General features: G+C 45.6%; 2 protein-coding genes across 2 annotated transcripts; both read right to left on the bottom strand.

The window, feature by feature from the left end:
- Positions 1-300: 300 nt before the first annotated feature.
- LOC306944031 (protein mono-ADP-ribosyltransferase PARP12-like) lies at positions 301-6,736 on the bottom strand (the record flags this gene model as incomplete). The annotated part of the gene is made up of 7 exons (XM_079532460.1): positions 301-581; positions 1,220-1,371; positions 3,032-3,162; positions 3,667-3,742; positions 4,967-5,057; positions 6,098-6,218; positions 6,677-6,736. The coding sequence occupies 7 exons, from the start codon at positions 6,734-6,736 to the stop codon at positions 301-303; spliced, it is 912 nt and encodes a 303-aa protein (XP_079388586.1).
- A 5,763-nt stretch (positions 6,737-12,499) lies between these two features.
- LOC306956183 (cystine/glutamate transporter-like) lies at positions 12,500-26,066 on the bottom strand (the record flags this gene model as incomplete). Its single annotated transcript, XM_079547600.1, has 12 exons — positions 12,500-12,564; positions 13,280-13,454; positions 15,954-16,103; positions 16,858-16,954; positions 18,754-18,857; positions 19,604-19,727; positions 19,925-19,969; positions 20,052-20,151; positions 22,827-22,952; positions 23,178-23,293; positions 24,040-24,166; positions 25,871-26,066. 12 exons carry the CDS (start codon positions 26,064-26,066, stop codon positions 12,500-12,502), a joined length of 1,425 nt encoding a protein of 474 aa, XP_079403726.1.
- Positions 26,067-27,552: the final 1,486 nt, after the last annotated feature.

Below are 27,552 nucleotides of genomic sequence, written 5' to 3'. Positions count from 1 at the left end.
AGTATCAGAACACATGACTGCATTAGAGTATGCAGAGCCACCCCAGTATGTATGCATGACCCCACCCTACGCAAGAGATAAGGTGGAACTTTAGCACCTTCTGTTGGCAAAACAATAGGTCCTGCAACAAAAACTATGCCCCCAAGACCCTTGGGAGACTGATACTGTTTTGCATTACAAAATGTCCTTTAGTATCTTAAAGGAAATTTTAGCATTAGCAAATTCTAAAACTGTACAAACATGAATGAAAAGATTTATTAAAACGTTTCAGTGTAAATACAAAGAATATTCTGCCATTCATTAAAGGATCACACATAGAGAACTGCTGCTGTACTCCAAGATATAGGCAGGGTAAATCTGGAGCTTCTCAAAGATGACAAAGATGGAAGGGTTTTCCGGGTTATCCACACAGCTGTCATAAAGTCTGTTGCGATTGTTTGGTGTGGGTGGAGGACGAAGGTATTCAGAGTCCCCTCGAACAAATTTCCCAACAAGGACCTGAGCTACAAACATGCTGTAGCGGCTGATCCTAGAGGAACAGTACTCATGAGAATAACTGGCATCTCTGGCGAAGTAGCTTCCTAGGACCAGGAAAAGCCACAGGTAAGAGAATGCATCAACCAAGGAACGAACATCTGCTATCAGCTCTTTGGCAGCCAGTGATCCAACAGCCCCAAATAGCTCTGAACATATCCTTGCCAAGTGTTTTCATGTGGGCTTTTTTAAAAGCAGACAGATGCTAGCCATATTTCTCCATCAATATCTCTGTCCCACCTGTCTAAAAGCTTTGTCAAACAGCACATACTTGAGGCAAAGAGGAATGTTTTCCGTCCCTCCTGAAGGCTGCTGACACAGCTTGCAGAGATGCGGATCTGAACAGATGAGATTGCACTAAGGGCAGGTGTGTGGCATCTGGGACAGCCACGTCACACAGACTGGTCACATGTGCAGCCTGTTGTGCTGTGCCACAAACTCCCTCCCACCAAGCCTGCCATTGCCTATGGAGTCCCCACTGCAGCTGGGAGTGGGTCCATGGTAGGACTACATGAGTTGACATGGCTGCTCTCACCAATAGCAGAAACAGCTTTGTGCTGCTTCACCAACAAAAGAAAGTCTAAAGAAATAGGATAAGTAGAAAACACAGCTCGTGCTGAGCTTTTCCCCGAGTTCTAGAAACACCCTAAGAATTTCTATGTAAGTCCAGCTCATGTTCTTGTACCTTTTCCATACATTGTCCCATGAGTGCCACAGATCCTCCAGTCAAAATTCTGCTCACAGATGGCTGGCACATGAGATGCGTTTGTCCCGTGGAACAGAAGCCGCTCATCCACCCAGTTTGATTTATGGAGCTTCTTCATGTGCTCCTTCTGCCTAGTGACAAAAAATGAATGCCATTTTGCCCTGATTTAAATGAGGACAACTTCCCAACCCAACTCCTCATACTTCGGGGTTGTGGAGGAAGAGTGACACAAACCACTGTCAGTGGGGATACTGCCTGCTGTGCCCTCCTGTTGGTACTTTGCAGCACAGCTGGCTCCTTACAGCAAAACAGAAAGTTCTCATATCATCGTGGACCACGTTGCATACAGCTTCACATATCACATTAGAGAATAAAGAGACAAACATCTCTCAGGAGGGAATTGTTCCCAGTTCCCAGGTTTTATAATCCTGAATGAATGAGTATGGTTATGAAATGAACAGCATGAAGCCACAGTAAAAACTGTGTAAACTCTACCTCTGGCTTTATCACATAAACAACAATATATTTTTTTAAGCCCCATGAGAAGAATAAATTTGAGATTCCACAACTCAGTCACAGTGAAGGAAAATAAATTTCTTTTTGAATAACATTAGCAAACACACATAGGAGTGTGGAGGCAGTGACAAGTGAGGGATTCTCAATAACACGCCCAGACAGCAAGAAGCCCCAGTCCCTGCCAAGGGGCCCTTAGGGGCTGGGGTGACACCTAGCACCACAAGCAATGGAAAGGTTCTGGGGCATGGCTCGTTGACTGAGGTGGGCACTCCCTTTAGGAGTATAGAACTTATTATGGGATGCAGGGGAAGGGCATATGATTTGGGGATTACACGTATAGCAAGACAGATGGAAAAGGAGATAAAGAAGGCCCCTAATCATGCATGGACAGGTGACTGACTTGTCTGTAGGCTTGTCTAGCCATGCCCTGTGCCTGATCCATGCAGTCTGACCTATCTCTTCATCAGACTTCATTTCTAGCTCATATGCTGGGTGGTGAACTCTACAGCCAGTGTGCTGGAGTGCATATGAAGGACCTCAGTGCTGCAACTGGACTGGAGCCTCAGGGTAGTAGCAAGTGAAGCAAGGAAGGTTATGCATGTCAGTGCATGATTGCTAGTGAATGTCAAGCTGGACAGCCAGAGAGGAGAGCAAGTGACCTGGGACATGGGTATCAGAGCAGTCATATCTCTGGGCCAGGTGCTAGAGAACAGTTTCTACCTTGCCTACCAGAGGAACAGTGAGGCTCAGGAAAACTACTTGATGGCAGCACAAAGTATAGGGGTCTGCTGAGAGATCCATTTGTACATGTATCTCTCTGTGCAGAATGCAGATGGGAGATGGGAGGATCCCAGGGCTAGCACTCCCTAGGGCTGAATGTCTAAGTCCAGCTCCTGAAGAGACATGTACAGGTGCGTGTTTGTATCTGTTTTCCACCAACAGGCTTTCATCCAGATTAGCCAGAAAAGGGAACAGCATGACATTGTTGGCACTATTTATCATTTCTTGAGTGCTGTGCTGTCTGTGTTGATTTTTTGTTCATCTATATGTATATATATATAAAAGCCCATTTTGTGCATATGCACGTGTTTGTGCTTATGCACCTATTGTGAAACTCACTACCAGCAGGATCTTTGCACACAGAAACGTAGCAATCAAACCTCTGCTGGGCTACTGCCTTTGGCAACTCCTATCACAGACTGTGGATGACAGTAGATGAGGAGACACCCACACGCTCTGCTACCATCGGAATAATGAAACAAAATAGAAACAAACCACTGAAAAATTTGCCAAAGGGTTGGGTTCTGGATCCTCTGCAGCCTGCAGATGCTGTAGTCTTTCATCGTCTTCTGAAACAGACTCTCAATTCTTCTGTATTCACTGGAAGTGTTGCCAACATCTACCAACTGAAAAATCCAAAAAGACCAAAAGTAAGGTATTTCTGATAGTAACAACTCCCAGTCCTTCCAAAGGAATTATCAACTTGCTCACATTAAAAGGAAAACCCTACCAATTAAAATCGTTAGTTTCTCCTGTCTTTCCAATCAAATATTCTATCCCCACTTTCACTCTCTCTTGCCAGACTGGAAGCACAGGCGCTGAGGTGCTGCTGCACAAGGAAATGATTGCAGTCTAACACAAGCTTCCCTCAGTGTACACACTTCTTATGCATCCAGATTATTTCTACTTCAAAGTAACCTAGAGCTGAAATGCACAGCAGTATCCAAGGTGGAGACGAGTGAATATCAGCTTCACCTTAATTTGATACCTGAGGTCCTTCTAGATACTTCCTTACAGGCCCGGCTCTAATTTTACCACAGCAAATGACATTTGCTTCAAAGAGACCAAGAAACGTAGACCAATAAATAGACACAATTCACCCACTCCACTGGAGATGTGAAAACTCATACCTTGTACCCAATTTCAGGCAGTGCTGATTGGTCCCATTCTGGAGGATAAAGTGAACATGATGGTTCTGTATACAGGCTGTGAAAAAGAAGAAAGAGCAAGTCAATCCACAACTCTTCTCACCAAATCTCCTTTCTGGAGAATTCACCTAGCTCTACAGCAGCTTTCAGGCTTCTCTGGATTCTCTTTTTTTCTTTTTTTTTTTTTTTTTTCCAACCTTCCAGTTTCCTTTCTCTCCAGTTTAAATTTCCATACACATCCTAGTGATGTTAATGAATTTCTTGGCAGGCATTTGTAGGAGACCTTTGGTCAAGAATTACCGTAGTTTATACGACTGCTCTCCAATAGACCTCTATGTGAGCTGCTTGAACTTCTAGTGAGCTGGGATGAGAGCCCTCTCCCTCCAGGTGCCTACTCATCTCAAAGTCACTGGCCAGACAAGCAGCCCACCTTCCCTGTTCCCCAGGATCAGCCTGGCAGAGGACATGGGTGGGCAGTAATGTCCCCATGCACTGCTGCATTAGTTAGTCCTTAATAACTTCCAACGCAAGTCTTCAATCATTCACCTGGCATGAATGTTTTGCTCCAGGCAATAGGGGCATTACCATCGACTCAGAAGTTCTAGTTTGCTTTATTTTTAAATCAGCCAGCCTTTGGTTGAACCAGCCCTTAAATTGAACCCATGGGTTCTTATGCACTGCCTGCCAGTAAGTTTCTGAAAGTCAAGATAGCTCTTTTTGAAATAAAGCAATAGCACAACTAACTTTTAAAGCAAACATGCCCAAATGCTGGCAGACCAAACTTCTATGAAAATACAAACTAAAAATGATTGCATCCAGGACACTTCATTTACAGGAATTTCTTCTATTTTATTTAATATTTCAGCTTTCCAGGAAATGGCATCTATCTGCTCCACAGTCTCAGGACTGGCACTCCCCTGTTCCTGCCCTGTGTATGGTTTAGCACTGTTGAGCTATAAGTCAAGGAACAAAAATTCCTGGCACAGTTCTGTCAGCCCTATATGATCTTGCTCTCACAGAAGGAACAAATCTACCCTGGAGGTCTCCAGTCTCCAATGGCTGCCAGGATTGCCACCAAACATCCCTCACGCACATTTCACAGAAGTATTGCATAATTTACAAATAATGTCACAGCAAAAATTAATGTTAAACCAGTCAGCAAATTTCATTTCTAAAAAGGAATTTAAGAAATTTAAAATTGAATTCTAGAGAGAAAAGAGGGATTTCTTAGTAGAAAAATGCCATCATCTAACATCTCCATTAAATAATGCAAGTATAGTACCTTTTGTCCTGCTCACGTCGAGAGTACAAATTTTTTGGCAGCCGCATAACTTTTCTTTCAGTTGCATAGACCACATTTCTTTGGACCATGTCTTGAAAGAAAAACACAATGACTCACTACTATGCAATTTATTACCCAGGGAATGCACGTAGGAAAAGTTTTAAAAGCAGGTAGCCCAGGATGGCTGCCGGGTGACATTCTTGCTATCACATTCACCCCATTCCCTACTTAATAGTTTGAGACCGTTCCCACTTGGGCAGCTTCTGCTTGGAGATCACCAAGGTCAACAGCCTGTTAGTGTAGGCTGTGAAGCTGAAAGGCAACCACCAACTACTGCACCTGCAGATGTACTCACACCTGGGCTGCCAGCCAGAGAAAACCACATCTGATGTCTGGCCTGCAGCAGGGAAGGGTTTTCAATGAGATGGAGTCCCTAAGCCTAACTTTCCTGGCAGTACAGGATTGTTACTTGGTGCTTAGAAGAAAGCCTGTCTTTTGTTTCTCATCCTGTAACAGTATCACAGAGCACACGCAGTGTGACATTGCTAACCAGCCATTGTTTCTTCCTTCAAACGTCACACTTTCTATTCATGCCAGGAAACAGATTTTAATTTTCGAAAACTAACAGAAACCTTAAAATGGTTAAAAAAATACAAATAAATTAGAAACAGATAAGCATTTCTTATTTTTCCATTCTCTTTCTCTGTAACTAGCCCATAATTTTCCTTTGCTGCACTGTGTGTTTTCTCATAACTAGTTTATAAGATGTCTACTAGAGCTTGCTTCACCATTTGACTTTTCTGATCTTTTTTTTTTCCTTTCTTGTTTCCTCTTTAGTTACATAAACCCAAATGCCTAAGTCAAATACCATGAAGTATTTTATTTCAGTTCTTGTTCTCAATATACAGCATCGACTACAGATGCGGAAATCTAGAAGTTTGATCAGAGAATCTCAGAACTACAGAGAAAAGTACATAATGTTCAAGCTCTGCTTGGAGAGAACTGATAGGAAGAAAAAAGACATGTTCCAAGAAATCCGGATACCCACAGGTTGATAATTCTTTGTATGAAAAAGGCTACCTTAGAGTCAGCAACGCAGTGTAGTGAATATTAAGCAAAGAAGTACTTTACCTTTGAAGTTTAATTCATATATCTGAGAACCAGCACAAAATGTCAGAGTGCCTCTCTGGTCAGCTAGAAATGCCTCCTCCAGATCTGCAGAATTTACTGTGGCATGGGGATAAATCGGGTGCTACAGATAGAACAAGGAAATTATACACGTTAGAAATAAGCCTGCGGTGTAAGTGGCACTGTGGGGACATACCAGTTTTTCCTCAGGTCCCTGTGATGAGATGCTGTGTGGAACTAGTCTCAAAGACTTCCAGCATTTTGTTCTTTGGGGAAGGTACCTCACAGCGAACAACTGCTTGATACAACAGCAACCAAAGTGTTTACCCTATGAGGTCAGCTTCAGTCTGCATCATCTCTGGAAAATACGCCCATTTCTAAAGGCAGTCCTTTGGAAGCTTTCACAGAGACTCGGTACTGCTTTGATGGACGCTTTGTAAGATAAATCCACCAGGGCATCAAAGCAGCACTACAGTGGCACCAGCAGGACATGTAAAACACATCACTGCCAAACAATATGTCCTAAGCAACTCTCCAAAGATGGCTGAGCAGGAGCTTTCAGCATCAAACCATGGATCTCACCTCTTTCCCATATTCAATCCACTGCCCCAAGTCATCAAGCCAATACCAGGCATACGCCATTCTGAGGATGAACAGAAGGGTCTGAAGGCACCAGAAGCACAGGAGAACTGGTCAGTGCCTGGCTGCGTCCTCACCCCTAGCACAGAAAGAGAAATCCAGAGTCAGTCTTTCCCAAAGCTGTCAACCTATACAGTATCCTTGCTGATCTCAGAAGTCTAATGACATCTCAGAAAAGGAGACATCTTGGGCTGGGAAGTGCAGAATCAAGGAACTGATATTAATCTATTTTACAGGCTTTACATCATATTTGACATGTCACGTATCAGAGGAATGACCCTGAGTTCTGTGGCTTGGGTCACCATTTTTTCTCTAAAACGTGTATTAGGAGAAAACACGACTGGCGCAATTAACTTGGTTTCTTAGATGAAGGTCAGCAGTGCCACCTGGATAACAGCAACAAGACACAGTTGTTAAGCAGAAATCCCACTGCCTTCAGAAAGCACCAGCAGCACCACTCCTCCTTCTCTGATGAGGAAAGAAAAGGGGCTGTGTGAGGATAGGGGCCCCAGTGAGGAGAGGCTGGGCTTCCCCATGCCAGACACAGCTTGCTGTGGGATGAGACATTCACAGTTTCTCTGGGCAGCCTGTACTGGTGCTTTGCTACATTCTGAGTGAATAATTTTTTCCTAGAATTTCTCCATGTCAGTTCAAAGTGCCCGCCCCATGCTCCACCTTAAGATATGCCACCTCTGAGGACAGAACAGGTGGCCACCAGCAATTCAAATACAAATTTCCCTTTGCTTTTTCTCCCTCCTCCTCCTTCGGTTGTCCCAGCTTTGGATTGCAGCCCAGCTAACATTTTTCTGTGCTCCTGCATCATGACCTCATTGCAGGGCGCACAAATGCAGCCAAGCCAGTTGCCCACCTGCCTGCTATGGAGTTTGCAAGGGTCTGTGGTGGAGATACTCACAGCAGCCCAAGGAATTTCAACAGGCTGTGCAAGGGGAAATGGGAAATGGTCATTCATCTGATTCTGACATCCTTCATGCTTTGGCAGGAATCAGGCTATTCAAAGCAGGCTAATCAAGGGAAAACAAACAAGGAGTTCCCTTCTAGGGTTGGTTGCAGTACAAAGGCCCATGAACAAAGGCCTGGCAGCCCCTTGGCCTGCCAGAACAAAGAGCAAGGAAGGACACAAGTCCCCTTCCCAGCCTTAGCTTGTTCCACCGCTGTCTTCAGACTGTTGTTCTCTTTATACAGAGTAACACTAGCCAGGCTTTTCCTAGAAAAACGCTCCCAATTCATTTTCTTTCAAACCCCATTGCAGGACATTCATGAGATCCAATGCTCCTGGGAGCTTTTTTTGGATGCCTTCGCCCCTTCTTTCCCCTCTGCACAGCGGTATGCTGCTGCCGTGGCAGAACTGTGAGTTCTTGGATAGAGTGTGGGATTTGGAGGGGGTGGAGAAGGAACAGAGGAAAATGGGCAAGGAGGCTGGGAAGAATCAGATGAAGTTTCCAGCAGCTCTTCCCCCTGCTCCCCCCCATCCGTGTTCCCTCTCCCCCTACTCCACAGACCACTGCTACCTCTGCATAGATCTGGGACCCCTGCTCTGCTCTAACCCCACCCTCTCTACAAAAGGGTGCGCTTCAGTCCCGCTTTCACTTTCACTTCCCAATGCTTGTGCTCCCGGACAGTTTTTTTTTTCACTCAGCATCTAACCCCAAGGAGAAAGAAATGAAAGTAAAGCTCTTAATATAGCAGACAGACATATTTCATTGTCAGGATTCAGTGTCCTCCACCTTTTGCCAAAAATATCACTATCTGCTCTTGTGTAACAGATACCCCATAAATTTGCCTTCACGTCCGTGCTGCAATAGCCTGCACAGATGAAAAGCAACCTCACACCACCTTCCACATTGCCTCCGCTCTCAGAACGGAGGTATTAACGAAGACAACCATGGTTTATGGCCTGACTAACAGCAAGCAGGTGTCCTTCCAGCAGAGCCAAAAGCAAAACCTACAAACTGTGAAATCCCCAACTTCCTCCGCCTCCCTCCCCAGCTTGGCTGCATCCCAGGAGAGGTGTCAGAGCCCCACGCGTGCTGCCTCCCCAGAGTCCCCTACTCACGGTGCTGTCAGCAGGCTGCCCATCCACCTCCCGTGACGGACGGGTGTCAGTCACGTGCCTATGAGTCACCACAGCCCTCTGACCCCTATGTCCGCGTGGAAGAGGACCCTAGCACGCAGTGAGATCTTCAGAAATAAAATACAAGTGGCCAACTGGAGCGCCGCTGCCGGACGTCAGGGATGCCTTCCCAGTAGCCCAGGGCCCGTTAAGGAGTGGAGCTAAGCAGCATTTCCTTCTGGTTATTGCGCCATACTCGCGCGCATCTGCCAGGCATGAGCAGAACGGCCAGGCGGAGCTAATGGTTCTGGCAGGCGTATCAGTAAAGTCAACATCCCTGTGAGCCGGCATAGCTTGTCCTTTTTGCTTAACTTCTCACACTGGGCACCAACGCCTGACTTGCACCTTTTCCCTCCTGCCCCTCATGTGGCCAGGAACGCTCCAGATCTTCTGCCATTCAGCTTCTGCTGATAATCATTCTTTGAAAACCCAAAGCTGCCATTGCCTTGCAAAGCGAAACCCCCATCTCAATGCATGAAGTGGGAACACCCCTCAGCGTGCACCTGGGCTGGTAAATGCAGTAGGCAGAGTTGCACAGACAGACCCACAAAAGTGCAGAGCAAGCACAGGACTCTGCAGTGCAGGGCTGAATCAGCCCACACTGAGCTACTTACTCTCTTTTTTACTCCTTTACCTTCAAATGAGAGCCGTTCTCTGCTGAAATCGGAGCAGGATGAGATTTCCTATCTGATTTGCAGCCCCACGGAAGACTGACAGCGTTTCCCAGAAGAGCTGTGAAGCATAAAGCTTAACGATAGGTCAAGCAGTACTAACCACATAAAATACTTGCATCTGAGTAGGTTTGTTTTAGTTGCACAAATTATGTTCAGTTGAATTGCACAGAACAGTTTCATCCTCTGATAATCTGGTCAGACCAGATCGGCGGTGACAGAACCATAGAGAGCTCAGTTCTTGTTTCTGGAAAGGCTGCCTCCTGAGTGTTCTTTATAAACACAGGATAAAAAAAGAAACAGAGCTGTGAGTGTGAAGTTGAACCTTGCTTCTTCCCCATCCGGCCCTTTCTGACTGCCTTTTGACCTCTCGTATCATATCTGCTTCTCATCTCCATAGTTGTGCAACTTTTATGCTCTCTTTGACTGATGAGATTTATCAGCTCAGATCCCTCAGGTTCATTTCTGCATATGGGAATTCTCTGCTAAAATACTCTTCTGAACCGAAGCCAAGAGTTTCAGCAGACAGCGATACCAGCTCTAGGAAAAACATTCTGCTTGGTACAGAATGTTTACATAGCTTTCTGGGGACAGCATCCTCCATAAAACAAACAACGTTCTGCAAGTTGGAGACATACGTTCACTGTAAGCCGGTACATTGTAACATTGTATTTTCCCTTTTTATCACTTTTAATTGCAATGGATGGCTGCGGGGCTGTTGAACCTCTGATTTCTGCTGTCACTCTAATAGTGACACCAGAACTGTCTGCATTTCCAGGGTCTGATAAGTCTCTGAACAGACATTCCATGGCTCTGCCTTTTCCTGCATGCTTAGCAGAGGCACCCACACGTGGTTTCTCTGCATTTGTGAAATTATTTATCACGCACATGAAAAAAGCACAGTCTTTATCTTCTCTCCACAAGTTTCAAGTCTCATTGTTGCTTTTTGCTTCAGAGGAAACAGACCACCAAAAAAAAAAAAAAAAAAAAAAAAAAAAAGTGATGTTTCACATTTCTAAGTGTATTTCTGTAGATACAAATCAGCTCTGTCACAGTTTCAGACCACTCCAAGGTTTGGTGTGCAAGTACTGATGCTACAGTGCAAGCTTACAGTATGAGAACAGACTGACAGCACCTCATGATGCAGGAAAATCCCCCCAAATCTCATTGCAAACCACACTGCCACTTAAAGGCAGCACCTTCTTCCCTAGCTGTGATGGTTTCCCCAGTAATTCCTGTTGTACATTAACTTGTCAGAGGGGGAGGATGAGCCCCGTAACCATGGTGTTCCTCTCTCAGCTCTGTTTCACACAATAACAGGAAATGGTCTCAACAAGAAAAGTAATTCTAAGTTGCTTTGGAAGAAAATAAAAAGCGGGGGGGGGAGGGAGGAGGGGAAGGAAAGAAAAAAAGAGATTTTTTTAAAATGGAAAAAGAAAAAAAAGGAAAAAGAAGAGGAAGAAGAAGAAAAAGAAGAAAAGGAAGAAAAAAAACAAAGCCTTTATTTATTTCTAGTCCTTGACTGTGCATTTTACATGTTTTGGTAAATAAATGCTACTTTGGCGTTACTCTAAGTGCATGAATGCTTGGTAGATTACAAATGCTTCACATTCTGCTCTTGCTCTCTCCAGGGCCATCAAATGAGGCTCAGGATGCTGCTTCCAATCTTCTAGGAAAAGATTAACACTTAAGTGATTGGAAATAGCTAATTGCGCTTTTTATCTTTTTAACTTCGCAACATTCATAATGTAAACCGAAGTAATCCAACAACAGAAACCTTTCTGATGCCAGTAGTTCAAATGAGCATTTCTGTATTGATTCAGCAAGTCTTTTGATTGTAGATTTGAAGTTGAAGCTCAGACCTGAAGTCTTTCATGTCTTCCTACAGCACCAAAAGGTACATTTCATAAGGAATCTGCCCACGACTCATTACTGCTCTTGTCTAACAAAAGGATAATCATATTTCACTGCTGTTGGGACAAAAGCTGAATTTCCAGCTTCACTGGTGGTACCAGGTGAGGTGGGGTCCTTGGGAAAGAATCGAAGCCTATTCTGAACTCTGCTTTGGGGTAGTTAGCTATTTTTTTAATATACATTTTTTACTGCGTCAGTACATTTTGAAATATCATTTCAAAGCAATAAAATTCAAAATCGAAGCATTATTTTGAAGCAAAATAGAGTTATTTCACTTACACAACAATAAATAAAACATTCTGAGTTTTCTTAGCTCGTTATTTGAATTTCAAATGATTTTCAAATATCTTCCCACTAACCCAAATCTTTGCTTCCTGGTGAGTGAAGTTTTATCCCCCCCCACCTCCTGATTTCATCCACATGTACTTCATCTCCGGTTTGCACTCCTTGCCCATTTCCCTCTATAATCTTTCTCCACAGCATCATTCCACATGGTGCTACAGATTTCATAGAATCATAGAACCATAGAATGGCTTGGGTTGGAGGAGACCCTTAAAGGTCATCTAGTCCAATGCCGCTGCAGTGAACAGGGACACCTACAGTGAGATCAGATTGCTCAGAGCCCCGTTCAGCCTGACCTAGACTTCAGTTTAAATCCTGTGCTTCACTTCCATGTAGCCAGATTCTAGTTCTGCTGTAGGCTCTCTATTTGCCAAGTTAGGAAATTAAAAAATAATATATAATTTGCTGAGGATTGGGCTAGACTGCAGAATCTGGATCTTTGTTTCAAAGACACTCTGAAATCAATGAAAGCTTATTTCAGAGAAGTAGATTGTTCTGCTAAAAAAGAAAAGGGTTGAAGCAGCTGTGACTTGCTCATCAGATCCCAAATGGCAAGCTTAGGGCTGCTTGCAGCAAGGTTTTGGCTCAGGCTCATCCTCATTTGCAGTGATTAAATGAATAAGAGCATGGCTTGTGTTTGGAAGGATCAAAGGCATCAGGCATGTAGCAAGTAGATTATATCTTCTCCTGTAAGTTCTGATGGTTTCCTCAGTACGTCTTGATTTCTTGTTGGACTACTTCCAACAGTAGCTGCAGTTTGTGTGTAACATAATCTGAAGGGGGGAAAAAAAAGAAAGTTTAATCTGGACAATATCTTACGCTATGGATAAAAATCAGAAGAACATTGGCATAGGATGGATGGAGCATTTTATGTTAGCAGATGACTGAATCTGTTGGTGTTTTTTTTTTTTGCTGTGTGTTTTTTTCTGTTCACTAGTTACCAATATATCTCGACCCAACACCAAATCAAAGAATTCAAGATTCATAATTGAAATTAGAAGTTAAAATCAAAACCAGGCTCTTGTTTTAGAATAAATCACTGTTCTTGTGCCACCAGAGCTACACCTAAGGTAAACCCGTGCCATGTACTGCATGGGGAGCAAAGGTACTTCATTTCCACACCTATGTCTACACCCAAACCCATACCATTAATACACGGCCCCCCCACCAGGCAGCCTGCACCATCTTTTCTCACCACTCCCCTCCCCAGCCTTTCAGGAAATGTTTGCGCATGGGGCTCCAGTGCCTGCTCCTCCCTCACTCTCTCCACATCAGCATTTGATCTTTTGTTCTGTTTTATCCAAATTTGATAGAAATACTGATCCCACAGATATGATGAAGATATGACAGTGCCAATCTGCTTGGATCTAGACCTCAACCCTATCTTTTCTAAAAAGATTAGGCTGGATTATTAGTACGTTCCCAAGCAACCACCCTACCCCTGAGCGTGCTTAGGTCAAGAACACTGAAACCCAAGAGCATACTTACAGAGCAGTCTGTGGCAGCGATTTGACATTTTCCTATGGATTACGAGGTAGTAGACTGGAAAGCCACTTAAAACCATGGTGCATCCAATGCTAATGTTTACAGGGTCCGAGTAGATAGACATTGCTACTGTGAAGAGGCAGATGATGGTAAAAGAGACTGGAACAAACAGGGGGACCTGGGGAAAAGAGCGAAGGCAAAACTGATCATACCAGCCAGCACAAGCTATAATCGTGTGTACATTTTAAAGGAGAGAAAAGTCTGTCCTGCACGCTACTTCTGTACAATCCGTTATGAACAAGTAGGATGCAGAGAACAAAAGTGTTCTCATGCCACCCTTGGAGCCCAGAGTGCCCTGCAAGGTGCATGCCTCCCTCCGTGCGCACAGACAGAAGCTTCACCTCACTTGCAACCACACACCATGCTGGGGAGAAGTCAACTGCAGCAGCTCATTCTATGTACAGCATGTGTACATGTGCTTACACACACCCCTAAACTTGTCACCTGTGGCAACTGCTGATGGAAATTCTGATGCCAAGAGCAAAATCCCTTTGAAACAATCCAATCTTTGGTCATAACACTCGTGACTCACGTTGAGCTGCCTCCAGCCTGCCTGAGGCCTATGGCAACCAACACAGGATAAACCAGCTCTGCAGCACCTGTGCCAAGAATGCGGTTTTCAGTGACAGTCTGCTGAAAGACCAGAACAGCACTCAGTGCTTCAGCCTCATTCTTTTGGGTGAGTCAATTCGTCTGTGTTATTTGGAGGGCAAAACTGAAGTAAGAAGCTGTGTAACATTTCCTTCTTCTTTAGATCTGACCTCAGCCAAATTACTCCTCACCACATCTGATAAAGGAGCTGCTGACCTCACCTAGGGTGACAACCTCTTTTCTTGTAACACAGATCATATTTTGGATGCTGACCATACTAAGCTGGGGGAGATAGTTGCTCTAGTGATGGCAGCTGTCCAGCCACCAAACTTGCATGCTCTCACTGACTTTCCAGCCTGAGTATCCTTTGCCAGCATCTCCTACGTGCACATATTCACACAGCACATCTGTCTGAGAGATGCATGAGGGAACTGCTCTCTCCCCTTGCTGGTGTTTTCTTACCATTTTCAACTAAAAATCTGCAGGAGAAAAGTACCAGCACAATCTCTTATATTTGTCTTTGATTATTTGTTCTCTGCAAGCAAACTGCTGTTGGACGAAGAAATATTTCTGACCACTGGAGAGCAGCACATGCACACATCACATCCGCGCTGTTCTTTGCTCTTGCAGATAACCATACTTCGGGTTTGAGGTGGGTCTAAAAAATGGGGAGAGAGAGGAAGAGACCACCAAGCTGACTAAAATGCCATCATCTTCCTCACTCCCGTTCTTAGGAATTATTAAAAACCTAAAGCTCTATCTCAAACGGATTTTCAGAAAGTAAAAACATCACCAGTGCTACTCAGTAATACATTTCCCCCAAGAATACTATTTTAAAAGAAAAAAAATCAAACTTATTAAAAATCTGAGTCTGGGTGACTGCATGAGCCAGCCAGTCAGCAAGCTCGGAAGCCTCAAGGTCTCTACTAAATACGCTGTTTCCAGTAAACACCAAGAAGAACTACCCCAAATTCTGCATCAGGCCCCACTCAGCTTGGGGAGGAGCCCTGGGAGTGGTGGAAAGTGCTTCTTTTCACCGAGTTTCTGGCTGATCAGCTGCCCAGTGCCTGTGGCCTCAGAGGTCTCCTCTCCTCTGCAGGAACTGGCTGGAGGCAGTGTGCAGGCGTGACTGGAGAGGGGAACACATTGTGCATGGCCCCAGCCAAATGCTGCCTGCAGATTATCTGGCAGTGGGAGAGTTGCCTTGAGCAGGGGCTCTAAAAGCCATGCCAGCTGTCGGGACTGAGCACTCCCCACGAGCAGGACCCCAGTGGCCAGCAAAAATGTCCAGGAATGGAGAAAGGGGACAGGGCGTCCTCCAGCTTCCCCTTGAGGAGTGGGAAACTGAACTCCCTCGGCTACTCTCTTCCCCTCTGTCCACTTCTAATGCTTTTCATTTCTTATGGCCACAGGTTTCATGCATTCCAAATGTTCTGGAGCTGTGCACATGGAAGCACCATGCATGAGGCAGTTTCTGAAACCCCTCAGGCTGCCTGTAATTGTAGTTCAGACAATATCCCATAGAGGCTGTGTGTGGCAGGGGACTCAGCGAGCTGTGCTCAAGCTGTTTAACACTGTACGATACTTTTGTACCGGGAGATGATTTCCTATGTCAGGTTTGCTCCAATCTTCCATCTGGCAATGCTCTTTTCCCTATGACACATTCTGCTCCTCACTAGGGCTAAGACATACCTGATACTGACATCACATCCAGGCAAAGGTCCTTCCCTGCAGCCTCAGAGAGGAGAGCATGAGAACTGCCTTCTGCAGTTCCCAGCCTGATACCTTGTCCCCTGGAGCTAGCTGTCACTCTGCAGCTGCAACTGGTAGCCCCATGTAGAACTGGTTTGAATAGAATTTACCACATCTGTTGTTTGGGCACATCAATCAACCTTGGGATTTTCCTTACAGAGAAATAGGGATTTAGAGCCCTTGGAGCCTAAAGGCAATCACAGCCACATAATGCTCTAAGAGAGAAAAATGACAGGCATGTGTTCCAGGCTGTTAGATACAAACCATGAATTACCTTGAATGGGCTTTGCAGCTCCGGGTGACGGTAGCGATGGACAATGAGCCCAAGAGTGGCTAATCCTATGAAGAGCCATCGGGAGAAGCTGAAGAAGTTCAGTAGATGGTAGATATCTCCAATACACACCATGGCAGTAACCAAAGGGAACTGAGCATTGTGAAGATTAAATATGGTCAATTAAACCTTGCTATGGTCCTCAGACAGGGAAGGGTGATACGGGTCATCTTCCCCACCCCCCTGCAATCACAGGTAGCTACTTCACAGACCCAACATTTCAGAGGTCACCAAACATGTTGCAAAGCACTCTCACAGACTGAAGAGTGCTGATCAAAGTTCTAAATACAAAATTATGGTGCTACAGAAAGGATGGAGACCAACAGCATTGTTGGTGCTCTATGTCCTAGGCAGGGCAATTCAAACATGCCCAAAGGCCTGTGGTACAAAGGCTTCACACAGAAGTATTTGCTAAGCTTCTAACAGGTCAACTAAGATGCAAGAGGCAGTGTTATGATGGACCACTGCTGGGAAAAAAAAGATGAATGGGAAGGGAGGAAGAACCCAAATCTGAGAGCCTCTCCACAAATGTGCATTTCCAGCATTTCCACTAACCTAGGAATTTCAGTTTTTCAAGTAACCGAAGGCTGGCCAAGAAATTCCCATAGAAAATATCTGGCAGCAATGGTAGGGACAGTACTTTGAAAGAATATGGCCAAGACAAAAAGGTGGAGACTTTGAGACAGTGGGTTTGAGTCCTACTACTGACATGAGAGGACTTGCTTTTTTGCAAGCTGACAGTGTCTCAACACCCTTTAAAACTTTTTAGATTCTCCAGGCTCTGCAGATTGCCATGTAAAACAAGAAAGCCAAGACTGCAAGAAGTGAGATAGGCAGATCTCCTTACCATAAGCATGACAGCAGGAAGGGGTGTATGTCTTCGAATGTGGATCATGGAGAAGAGAGGAGGCCACTGCCCTTCCCTGGAGGCCACAAACAGTGTCCTAGGAAAAGACAGGGAGCTCTATGCATCAGCATCCCACATCTGCACTAGAAATGAAAAGATCAGCAGCTGGACTGATCTCGTCATCACAAGTCTGCTCTTTAAGGCCACAGTTCTCCATTTAGCCTCACTTTTCAGTGGATTTGGGAAAAAAATCTCCAAAGATTTCCATACTTCTTCAAGGACCATTTATCTTGGCATGATGCAGAGCCCACTACTGGTAGTGTCTCTGTGGGTAATAGTTAGTAGTGACCTTTAGTTGAGCACAGCATGAAAATGAATGTGTTGAGGCTGGAAGCAGAAACAAGCCAGTAGGAGGTGGAGGGGCCGCAAACCTCAAGTCTTTAGAAGAGAGGTTGGCAAGTTCATGGAGAGGGGTTGTCAGTCCTTATGCTCATCCCAAAAGGAGACTAGGCTTAAGATCAAGGAAAGCCTGCTTGGCTGTGCCACAGCAGCAGCTATGTGCCAGGGATAATATATGTCTATAAATATAAACTAGATAGAGATATACATAAACTAGAGAGAGAGATAAATAAAGCCCAAGTTCCTCAAAGAGCAGAGCAAGTCTCTTGCCAGTTGTTAGAAAGTAGTTTTGTGTATTACAAAGATGACAGCTACAAACAGGGCAAGCTACAAAACAACAGCAGAGAGCTCCTTGCCTCCATTCCTCTCCTGAACTGTGAAAGGGTAATTAAGGAAAAAGCATTGCATTTTATAAACTTAATATCCACAAACACATCAAGCCAGAGCATCAGCTGGGCTGGAACGGAGCCCGAAGCAGCTGGGGCATGAGTGTGTAACTGGTTTTATTGCTGTCTCTGTGGTTTTGCTGGGGTGTGGCTGGCCATCAGCCAGGGAGGCCCCATCACTGTTCATATGGCCCTTCTGCAGTGATTATGTTAATGATGCCAGGAAGGGGGAGAGAAGGATGACAGAAACATGTAGAACCTCTGCGCTCTCCAGGGACTTCCCATCCTCAAAGAAAATCTCTAGCTAGGGACGTTAAGCAGGGGGATTCTCCTCACCACGTTTAATACAGGACTTGAGGGTAGCAGATCAAATAACTCATTAGCTCTTGTGCTTTGAAACATCCCTTTCATATCAAATGATCTTTCCTTTTGCAATCAAAGCTGTGAAATGGAGCTGGCTCCAGAGAGTTTGCTCAGCTCCTCAGGACCAGGAGGACGCACTTTTCCATGAGCTCTGCCCTCCTCTCCAATTTCAAGGCTCGCCCAAGGACACAGTATAGTCGCCAGTGGAGCTGGCAAGATAACTTTTCCATGGAACAAAGTTCTTATTATTGTTTCAGCAAGGCTTGTTGAGCCTCAGCTATTGCTTTAGGAATGACCTGGCTCTGATAATGTTTCACCAAACTTAAAGCAAAGTTCTCCAGGGAGCGCTTGTTTTAGCCAGAGGTCCTCATAGCACAGAGACTTGTGCCCTGCAGCAAAGGTGCTGGATGAAGCCAGCACACAATGACTCTGCTTCACTGAGCAGCTGTCATGTCAACAAAGCTTGCAGTTCACCAGAAACGTTGATATTTTACTTCAAACTGGAGTATGAAGTGTGGGAGCAGGTGAAAACCTTGGTTTTCTGGCCAGTCAGAGAGAGCGTAAACCTGGCCAGGAAAGGGAGGAAGACAACTCAAGACAGCCAGAGTGTTCTGCAGGTTATGTATTGGGAGTCAAAGGCCTTAGCTTTCTCACAAAATGCCATCCAAATGATTGTCACGTACACGGGTTATTGGTGCTTCTCTCCAAAACATTAAGCCAAAATGCAATACATTTTGAGGGATCTGACCTGGAAAATGTGAGGATTCCTCCATTCATGGTGCCAAAGCAGGACAGCGCAACGAGGACAGGGACCACTGAAATAAGGTTTGTGCAGGCTTGCTGCACAAAACTCTGGAAGAAGAGCAATCATAACTGCAGAAACATGTAGTGATCTCTAGGTAATATCAGATTCAAGCAGAAAAAACTTCCTCCAATGAAGGAGTAAAATACAACTTAAAATCTTGCATTTTTTTTACTGTTATCTCTTCATAGAACAGCTTAGGTTGGAAGGGACCTTAAAGCCCACCAGCCCCAACCCCCTGTCATGGACAAGGCTGCTCCCCAGCAGCTCAGACTGTCAAAGGCCCCATCCAACCTGGCTTTGAGTGCATCCAGGGATGGGCACCACAGCTTCTCTGGGCAGCTGTGCCAGAGCCTCACTGCCCTCTGAGTTAAGAATTTCTTCCTAACATGTAACCTAAATCTCCGCTCTTTTAGTTTAAAGCTATTCTCCCTTGTCCTATCCCTACTAGACTACGTAAGAAGTCAGCTCCCCTCCTGCTTATAAACTCCTTTCAAGTACTGGAAGGCCTCAGTGAGGTCTCCTGGAGCTTTCTCTTATCCAGGCTGAACAATCCCAGCTCCTTCAACCTTTCCTAAGAGAGGTGTTCCAGCCCTCCAGCCCTTTATCTGCAGATTCTTTTTCATTATTTTTTAAGAAAGACTAGAAGGCGATGTTTTCTAATAATTCAGAGAAACAACAAAGAAAAACAAAAGACTTTTATGAGGAAAACTATCTCCTAGACCCTTGTCAAGACCACCCCCTTCAGTATAAACTGACCACACTAAAGACAGCTATCAGTAGGGTGACAACTCACCACAGCAACAGCTGGAGAAGCCAGAACATCTTGTGTTCCCAGGGCAGTGTAATAGGAGATGTTGGTGAGCATATACCCCACAATGACGGTGATCACAGACACAATGACAGCCAGGGGGATGTTTCTGTAAGAAAGGGGAAGAGAGACACGCAGTGAACAAGCTGTTATATCTTCATTTCTCATCATGTTACTGCAGACTGCAGCTGCTGTTGGTTTGGTGAACCCACAGACTTGTTTCCTCCTGTTTTGTTTGCTGGTGTTTAGAGACGCAGTGGTAGCCCAGGACTGAGGCACAAAAGCCATCTACTTCTCCAGCCTTACCGTTCGGGTCTGACCAATTCCTCACGCACAAAGCTGGTCTGGAACCTGCGCAGACACAAGGAGAGGCTTTGAAGCAGCTCTCAGACAGTGACGCACCATCAGTGAGTTGCCCTCCCATCACACCTACCAGCCTGAATATGCGAACATGCCTGCATAAAAAGCCAAGGGCAGCTTATCTGGAACCAGCGACTGCCTGTCAAAAGCATCCTGGAAGTTTTTGGTGTGGCCTACAGAGGAGAAAAAAACAACAGATGTGTCAGATATGGACATCCTTCCCGCAGGCTGCGTACCACCTGCCCAAACCTGGGACAGGTGTGTGTGACATCATGGGCGCCAAGTATTCAGATTTGTTGCATTGTTTTAATTTGCAGTGCTGTGTTGGCATAAGTCAGGGACAGAAGAAAACTATCCTCTCCTGTTCAGCTACAAGAGATACGTCAGGAAAGGCACTGTCTGGAAGTGGGAGATCACAGAGAGGAGAAGACCTGAATTCTCCCATCCTTTCTTACAGCCCAGCTCTGATTCCCTGGGCTGACCCCTCTCCCCATCCACTGACAGCCGGATGCTGGCTCTGTTTGATGTTGTGCAGCCAGCAAGGCAGCTAATGCAGCTCCCCTGGTCCCATGCTGTGCGGAGCATGGGAACCGAGAAGAGGGGCTACTGGCGTGGGAATGGCCCCGCAGGAGGGGAAGTGGGGACACAGGGGGCAAAACAAACGCAGTAATAAAAAGTAGAGGTGATTGGATCAAAGTGCATTTTACCAGCTCCTGCAGTTTTCCTAAAAGTGCTCTGCTTCAAATAAATCTGGGCCAGCACCAAGAAGCGGAAGAGGAATGGTGAGTTTTACAAAACCGTTCTTCTTCAGAAAAGAAAAAAAAAATGTACAGATCAAAGTCAGGATTTTGGTTATAGGGCAGATTTTATCAGACGTCAGAAAAATAAGGAGAGGCAGGCAGGAGCATGGAGCAGCCTCTTATCTGAAGGAAGAGCAGCAAGAACACAGCCAAAAGGAGTTGTATTTCCAACATTTTCAAATCCAAGTGGCCCTAAGTTTGGGTTCCACATCTATGTTTGGTTTTCCATTTCAAAATGTATTTAAAAGAAGAGGCACAGAGTTTGCGTGGTTGTTCCTCCCAGTGAGGCACCTCAGTTGGGCATGGGGTGTGGAGCACTGGTCCAGCAAGGCTCTGAAACAAATCCCAGTCAAAGGGGAAGGCAATGGCAGGAGGAAGAACAAGAGTGTAAGCAAAGAGAGCAGGGAGAGGCTGCGGAGCAAGGCAGACTCATTTAAAAACAAGAACAAAAATGAAGTTAAAAAAAAAATAAAATACATGGATTTGAAGAAAACTAATGTAGAAAATGGAATGGGCCAATTGGGGTAGTCTTTTTATACACTAAAGTGACTGCTTATAAGTGATGGCACATAAAAAGGATTTATTGTCTGCAATATATTAATGAGTGATTTAGAGTCCCCCATGAGTCACATTAAACACAACCTGTCATCCCGGGGTCTCTCGGTGGATTCTCTCTCCAGATGTCACCGGCACTTATCCTCCTCATTGGAAGACAGTGCCAGGGATCCAGATTGCCATTTGAAGGCATCCCTAACAATAATGGCTCTGGATTTCTAGCTACAGGGCAGACCTTCAGTTCAAAAGTGCTGCCTGCCCGAGGGGGTTTTCACGCATTCAAAGGAGCCAGCACCAGACATCAGAAAGAAACATGAATGTTGATCCTCCTGCCTTTGTTGTTTCCTCTGCTGAGGAAGGAAATAGTGTGAAAACAGAGCTGGCTTCATCCCCTGAGTGTGAATGCCATGGGCTTTTCTATAAACCGAGGCTTGGATTATAGCCAATACTCTTGTATCAGTCCCAGAAGATATCGTTGCGAGGTTTTATCTTATGTTTTCTTTTCCTCTGGATATGAGCACACAATTGTGCATGAGTCCATTGGAAGTTTACTGTGTTACTGCCTGTTTCCATTAGGGGGTAAAAAGCATCAGCAAAAGCCACAGGAAGGGTAGAGATGCAGTTACCAGGGCTCAGCTGGGGGCTGGTAACTCCTTACAGGGCTGTGACAGGCTCAGGACACCAGGGGATGCTGTCACATGTCCCCCACGTCCATGGCATCTGCACTGCTTTGGAAGGATTTCAAGACATGCTGACAGTGGGTATCCCAAAGGAAAGGGTCAGCAGAGGAGTGTGCCTCTGTCAACCCAGGTGGGCTCATACAGCCCCACTCATTCCCAAAAAGTACTGGAGTACTGCATCCAGGTCTGGAGCCCCCAGTACAAGAAAGACAGAGAGCTGTTGGAGAGGGTCCAGAGGAGAGCCACAAAGATGATCAGAGGGCTGGAGCTCCTCCCCTACAAAGACAGGCTGAGGGAGCTGGGCTTGTTCAGCCTGGAGAAAAGAAGGCTGCAGGGTGACCTCATTGCAGCCTTTCAGTACCTAAAGGGAGCCTATAAACAGGAGGGGAATCAACTCTTTGAAAGGGTAGATAACTGCAGGACATGGGGAAATGGTTTTAAGTTGAGGGAGGGAGGATTTAGGTTGGATGTCAGGGGGAAGTTCTTTACTGTGAGAGTGGTGAGGTGCTGGAACAGGCTGCCCAGAGAGGCTATGGATGCCCCATCCCTGGAGGTGTTCAAGGCCAGATTGGATGGGGCCCTGGGCAGCCTGGTCTAGTATTGAATGTGGAGGTTGGTGGCCCTGCATGTGGCAGGGGGGATTGGAGACTCACAATCATTCAGGTCCCTTCCAACCCTGGCCATTCTGTGATTCTGTGAAAAACCTGCGGAGAAAGCTGAGCCAGGAACACCAGCCCCACAGAAGTGACACAGCTTGAAGCCAACTATCCCACACAGTCAGCCCTAAGCTGTGTACATCCAGACATCACCTACCCTGGGCCAGCAGCATCATCCCTGGCACGATGATGAGCATGAGGGCCAGCAGCTTGACGACGGAGAGGGCCGTCTGCAGCCGTGCACTCCAGGTGACGCTCCAGGAATTGAGGGTGAGGACTGCATCTGGGGAGGAAAGCATGCTGCAGCCCATGCTTGGCACATGCAGGAAGAACTGCTCTTGCGTTGAGGGTGATGGGGACAAAAGTGCATCCTCCCAAAGAGGGTGTTCAGAGCAAGAGAAGCAGACAGAATGCCTTCAGGTCCTGGGCCCCAATCCCAGCAGATAACACCCCATGGGAAGTCTGAGGCAGAGAGGCCACGAGATGTGGCATGGAGGGTTGTACTTACAGTAGCCCAGGAGAGAGACGAGCTTCACAGCAGGGACGGGAGCTGCACAGGGGGCAAAAAATGGCTCCAGCAGGTAGCGACCAAATGCCAGAGAGACCACAGCACTGTTGGCAGGCCTGGGGAGGGAAACCAGGCAGGGTCACACTTGGCTCTGTGGATGGCCTCAACATGGCAGGACAGAGGGAGCGAAGCTTCCTCGTAGTGCATAGACCCACCCTACCACACGGATCCTGTCATCTTTTTCACAGGTTTTCTCAGTAAATAGGTTAAGAGGCACAGATGCAAGAAGATTAATTCTTAACTCAAAAACAAAAGTTGAGATTAATCACACACGGCAGTGCTGCATGTTTCATGTGTCCTGCTTCATCTCAGCGCACATGGAGGACAGGCCATTGGGAGAGGAGGATTAGCTTTTTCAGGTGGAAAAAAAAAAAAGCAATTTACAAATTTCTAACTTGGTATTTAACTTGGGACTAAGCCAGAAAGCTTTTTATTTTCCACAGAAGAATGTGAGAAGCTTCACGATGGAAGCAGAAAATCAGAAACTAACTTATCATTTGCTCTCAGTGGCCAAAAAATACCACAGCTCTTGAAGGATACCAGCTGCCAGGGAAGAAGAAACAGATTCCTCAAGCACAGATCACAATGAACACATGCAACTATTTGCTCATTCTGTCTTCTTCCTTCTATCACTGACAGTCTTTAAAGTTATCCAGTTGATTGTTGTTTGTTTTTTTTTTCCCATTTCCTTTACAAACTACTTAGACTGTTACCTGGCACCATAACTGAACACCGAAACAAACAAAACACAGCAGCAAACTGCAGAGCACCCAGCAAAAATCAAACAAACAAAATCTCCTACCTGATAGCAAAAAACTCTGCCCACAGAAACAAGAAACTTGGCAGAGGCCCCAGGGTCTCCAAAATATAGATGTAATGTCCTCCAGACTTGGTGATCCTTGTTCCAAGCTCTGCATAACACAAGGCACCTGGCAAAGTATAAATAAGCTTAGTAAATCATCCTTTGGATTTCCTCTTTTCTCTGTGCCTTTGAGGGCCTGAAGGAGTCTGCTTAAAATAAGCAGTGAAGCAGAAGAAGAAAAACAGCTTTTAGCAGAACCATTCCTTTCCACATTTTTGTGTGTTAGGATGTTTAGAAGTCAGTTCACTCTTCTGTCAGGGGAAGGAAATTTTCTGCTAATTTGTTTAATGATACAACTTTCCAGGGAAGTCATGTGGAAAGGTAGGAGAAAGAACCACTGCTACCCACTAACCACTAAACTACAAGAGACCCCTTTTGACCCCTGGAGGTTTGGGTTGTCCCCTCTCTTCTATGCTACACAGTGGACAGGGGATGTTTTACGAGAGATCATAAATGCTTCACGCCTTTGAGCACGATGCCCACGTGAAGGGGCTGAGTGCTATCGGGGTATGACCCACAGGTGAGATACCCCATCTGCTTGTCCCAGCTTGGGCAGCCCTGCAGGAGCCCCGGAGTGGTACAGCTGTGCCCCCCTCTCCTGCAGAGACCATTCATGGTCACGCCAATGGCAAAGGCCCCAGACTTTTCTGCCTCTATGTGAATTTGTGCCAACACCCTGCCCAAAGTCTTGGCAGACCCCTCACATTTTACTCAGCGGCTCTCCTTTGCTTCAAGCTTGTGTTTAAGTGTTTTGTGAAGTTGGGCTAGAAGAACCAAACAACAAATTTAGCCACAGAATTTAGCAGCAACTTGACGAAGAGGCAGCCAGGCCACAAGAGGAGACCAAAGGATGCCTCCCCATGAAGGGGTTGAGCTACATGACCAGCACACACCTGATCACTTTTTGTTCAGCTCAGTTAAAAGAGCATCTGTGATTTTTCTTCAGGCAAAAATAGATCTTTCCCCAATCAACCACGCACAAGCTGTATCCCACATGTGTAGTAAAGACAGCCTACGCTCAGCAGCACATGGAACTTGAAATACTGGAAGGCATAGCAAAGAGAAAGAACCACAATCACTCCCAGGTAAATAATTGAACGTCTCGGTTTCTAAATGCCACATTTAGAAATATCTCATTCCAGGGTATTTTGTCCACATGGAGTATTTTTCCTTTCTTCTTTTTTTTTTTTTTTCTTTTTTTTTTTTCCAAGTGGTGAAAGAGGAAGAACTTTAAAGTTACCCACTGAAATAAACACCAGCTTTCTCCCCAGAGCTGTGAGATCTTGCATTTCTCCCAGCAGCACTGTTGGAGGATTGCTGAGAAAGTGCTTGTATACAGTTAATGAAGAAAACTAAAAGCCAGGGCTTTTTTTGCATGCTAATGAAAATGATATATATAAAGGATAATGAAATAATGTAAGACTTACATTATTTCAGAGGAGCAGAAATCAACATGTCATCAAAAAGTCAACCCTTTGTGAGACAAGAAGGGTACTAAAAGCCAACAGCAGAGCAAACAGAGAGCACTGACATCTGCTCCATCTCCTGCCTCTGAGATAGCACCAGACTCACCCAAAACATTTTGAACAGACATTTGCCTGCCCCAGCAGAGGTGCTGGTAACCCCCAGCCTTAGCAAGCCTTTACTTCTGTGGCACTCAGAACGGGGAGATTTTGCTCCATTTCACTCCCAACTTCTTACGCTTCCAGTTTTGCTGGCTCCCCTCACCTGCTGGGTGCTCAAGCAAAGGCCGACCCAACTTCCCACTCACCGAACATGGAGAGGAGCCCACAGGCAAACCACACCACCAGGGAGAACCCCACAGTGCCCGAGTTTTTCAGCACTCCTTTGGGGGAGATGAAGATGCCGCTGCCAACCATGCTGCCGATGAGAAGCGAGAAAGCCCTCAGCAAAGTTATCTTTTTCCTCAGAAAGACAGCCTCCTCTTTTTTCTTGTCTTTCCCCATGGCTGCTTTTCTATCCCCAGGGGAAGGGCATGCATTTAGGAGATACACAGCGCCTCAGCCGTCTTCAAGGTTCACCTGTAAGACAAGGAAAGAGTGAGGGATCTGGGGCTCTTCCATTCAGGACAAGATTTTTTGCAGCAATTTGTGAAGATCTGTGGAGTCCTTCTCTACCTCGAGATCCACCCAGCAAACAAACTGCAGGTTATTTTAATGGAGCCTAAGTTGGGTAAGCATCGATATTGGCACAGCGGCAGAAAGGATATTTCAAGTTGCAAACTTAGCAATCAAGACCTTGGGAATCACTTACATTATTTTTTATATTATTTTTTTTTCAGAGGAGCAAGCAGCCCTGTTAATTGAGGTACACAAATGATATGTTTCAATTTCCTATTCATCTTTGATGAATGAAAGAGCCCTGACTGCACTTTACCACAAAGCCTTTGTTTCATCAGTGTTTCTTAATATAATGTCAAGCCATTTTATTATCAGATCACTGAAGAGCCAAGGATAACTACTGCTATCAATTGCAAGATAGAGAGCAGACAGTCACTGATACCGGAGATGCTTTTGGTACTATTAATATGAAAACCTTTCTGGGTAACAACAGCATGAACAAGGAGCTTTTCCAAGAAAAGAGAGAACTGCAGACACTCCAGGGATCAAGTAGGCTGACTTTGATCCAGCTCTTGTGCTGCAGCGAACTCCCACTCCATCCCTCCAGCCCTTGTCCCCCCCATGACTCAGTGGCCCTTGGCTGCCAGGACAGCAGTGTTATGAGCCTCGTTTCCAGGCTGTCAGTGACAGGACACGGAGTCCACAGGTTGTGCTCAGGGTCAGTTTGTGGCAGGGAATCATTCTCCACTTTCCCTCTGCTCTGGGCTGATGTCTTCATCAGGAAACTCTCTAACCACTTAGGTAGGTAAGGCAAATTCACATCAAGTAGCACAGCCTAATTTGCTATAGCAAACATGTTTGTAGTTACCCCAACAGCAAGAGGGGCATTTTATGATACTAATCAATCCTGCTAGAGCAGACAAGACAGACATGGAGTGATTTGGGTCCCATTCTCCTGCCTGCCATACATCCCCTCCCTTGTACACTCTGCCTCCGTGTTTTTTCGTTCTAATGCTGTCAGTCACAGGTACAGCAAACATTTGTCCCAGCCTCATGACTGCGTGCTATTGAAAGAGAGACTTTACAAGAGAACCACATCTTCTTGTTTCCTCAAATTATTTAATAATTGTATCAGCATGTTGGTCAGCAGGCAGCAGTCACCTACAGAAACCCAAACTCATTTTGCTGACATACTGCATTCTCTGTCCCCGCGGTTCTGAAGGGACGTTTCCCGCTGCTGCTCACCCACAACAACGCTCTGTGTGCCCCATACAATCCCACTGTAACTGAGGGCTTCTGCCCCACATCCTTGCTCATCTCCCCGCTGGAGGAAGTGGGAGCTATCACTTCTCCCCTATCACACAGATGAACA

Source organism: Tetrao urogallus (genome assembly GCF_951394365.1).
Source record: "Tetrao urogallus genome assembly, chromosome: 1".
Classification (NCBI taxonomy): Eukaryota; Metazoa; Chordata; class Aves; order Galliformes; family Phasianidae; genus Tetrao; species Tetrao urogallus.
Note: the sequence above shows the minus strand (reverse complement) of the source record. Positions and strands in the feature narration are given on the sequence as shown.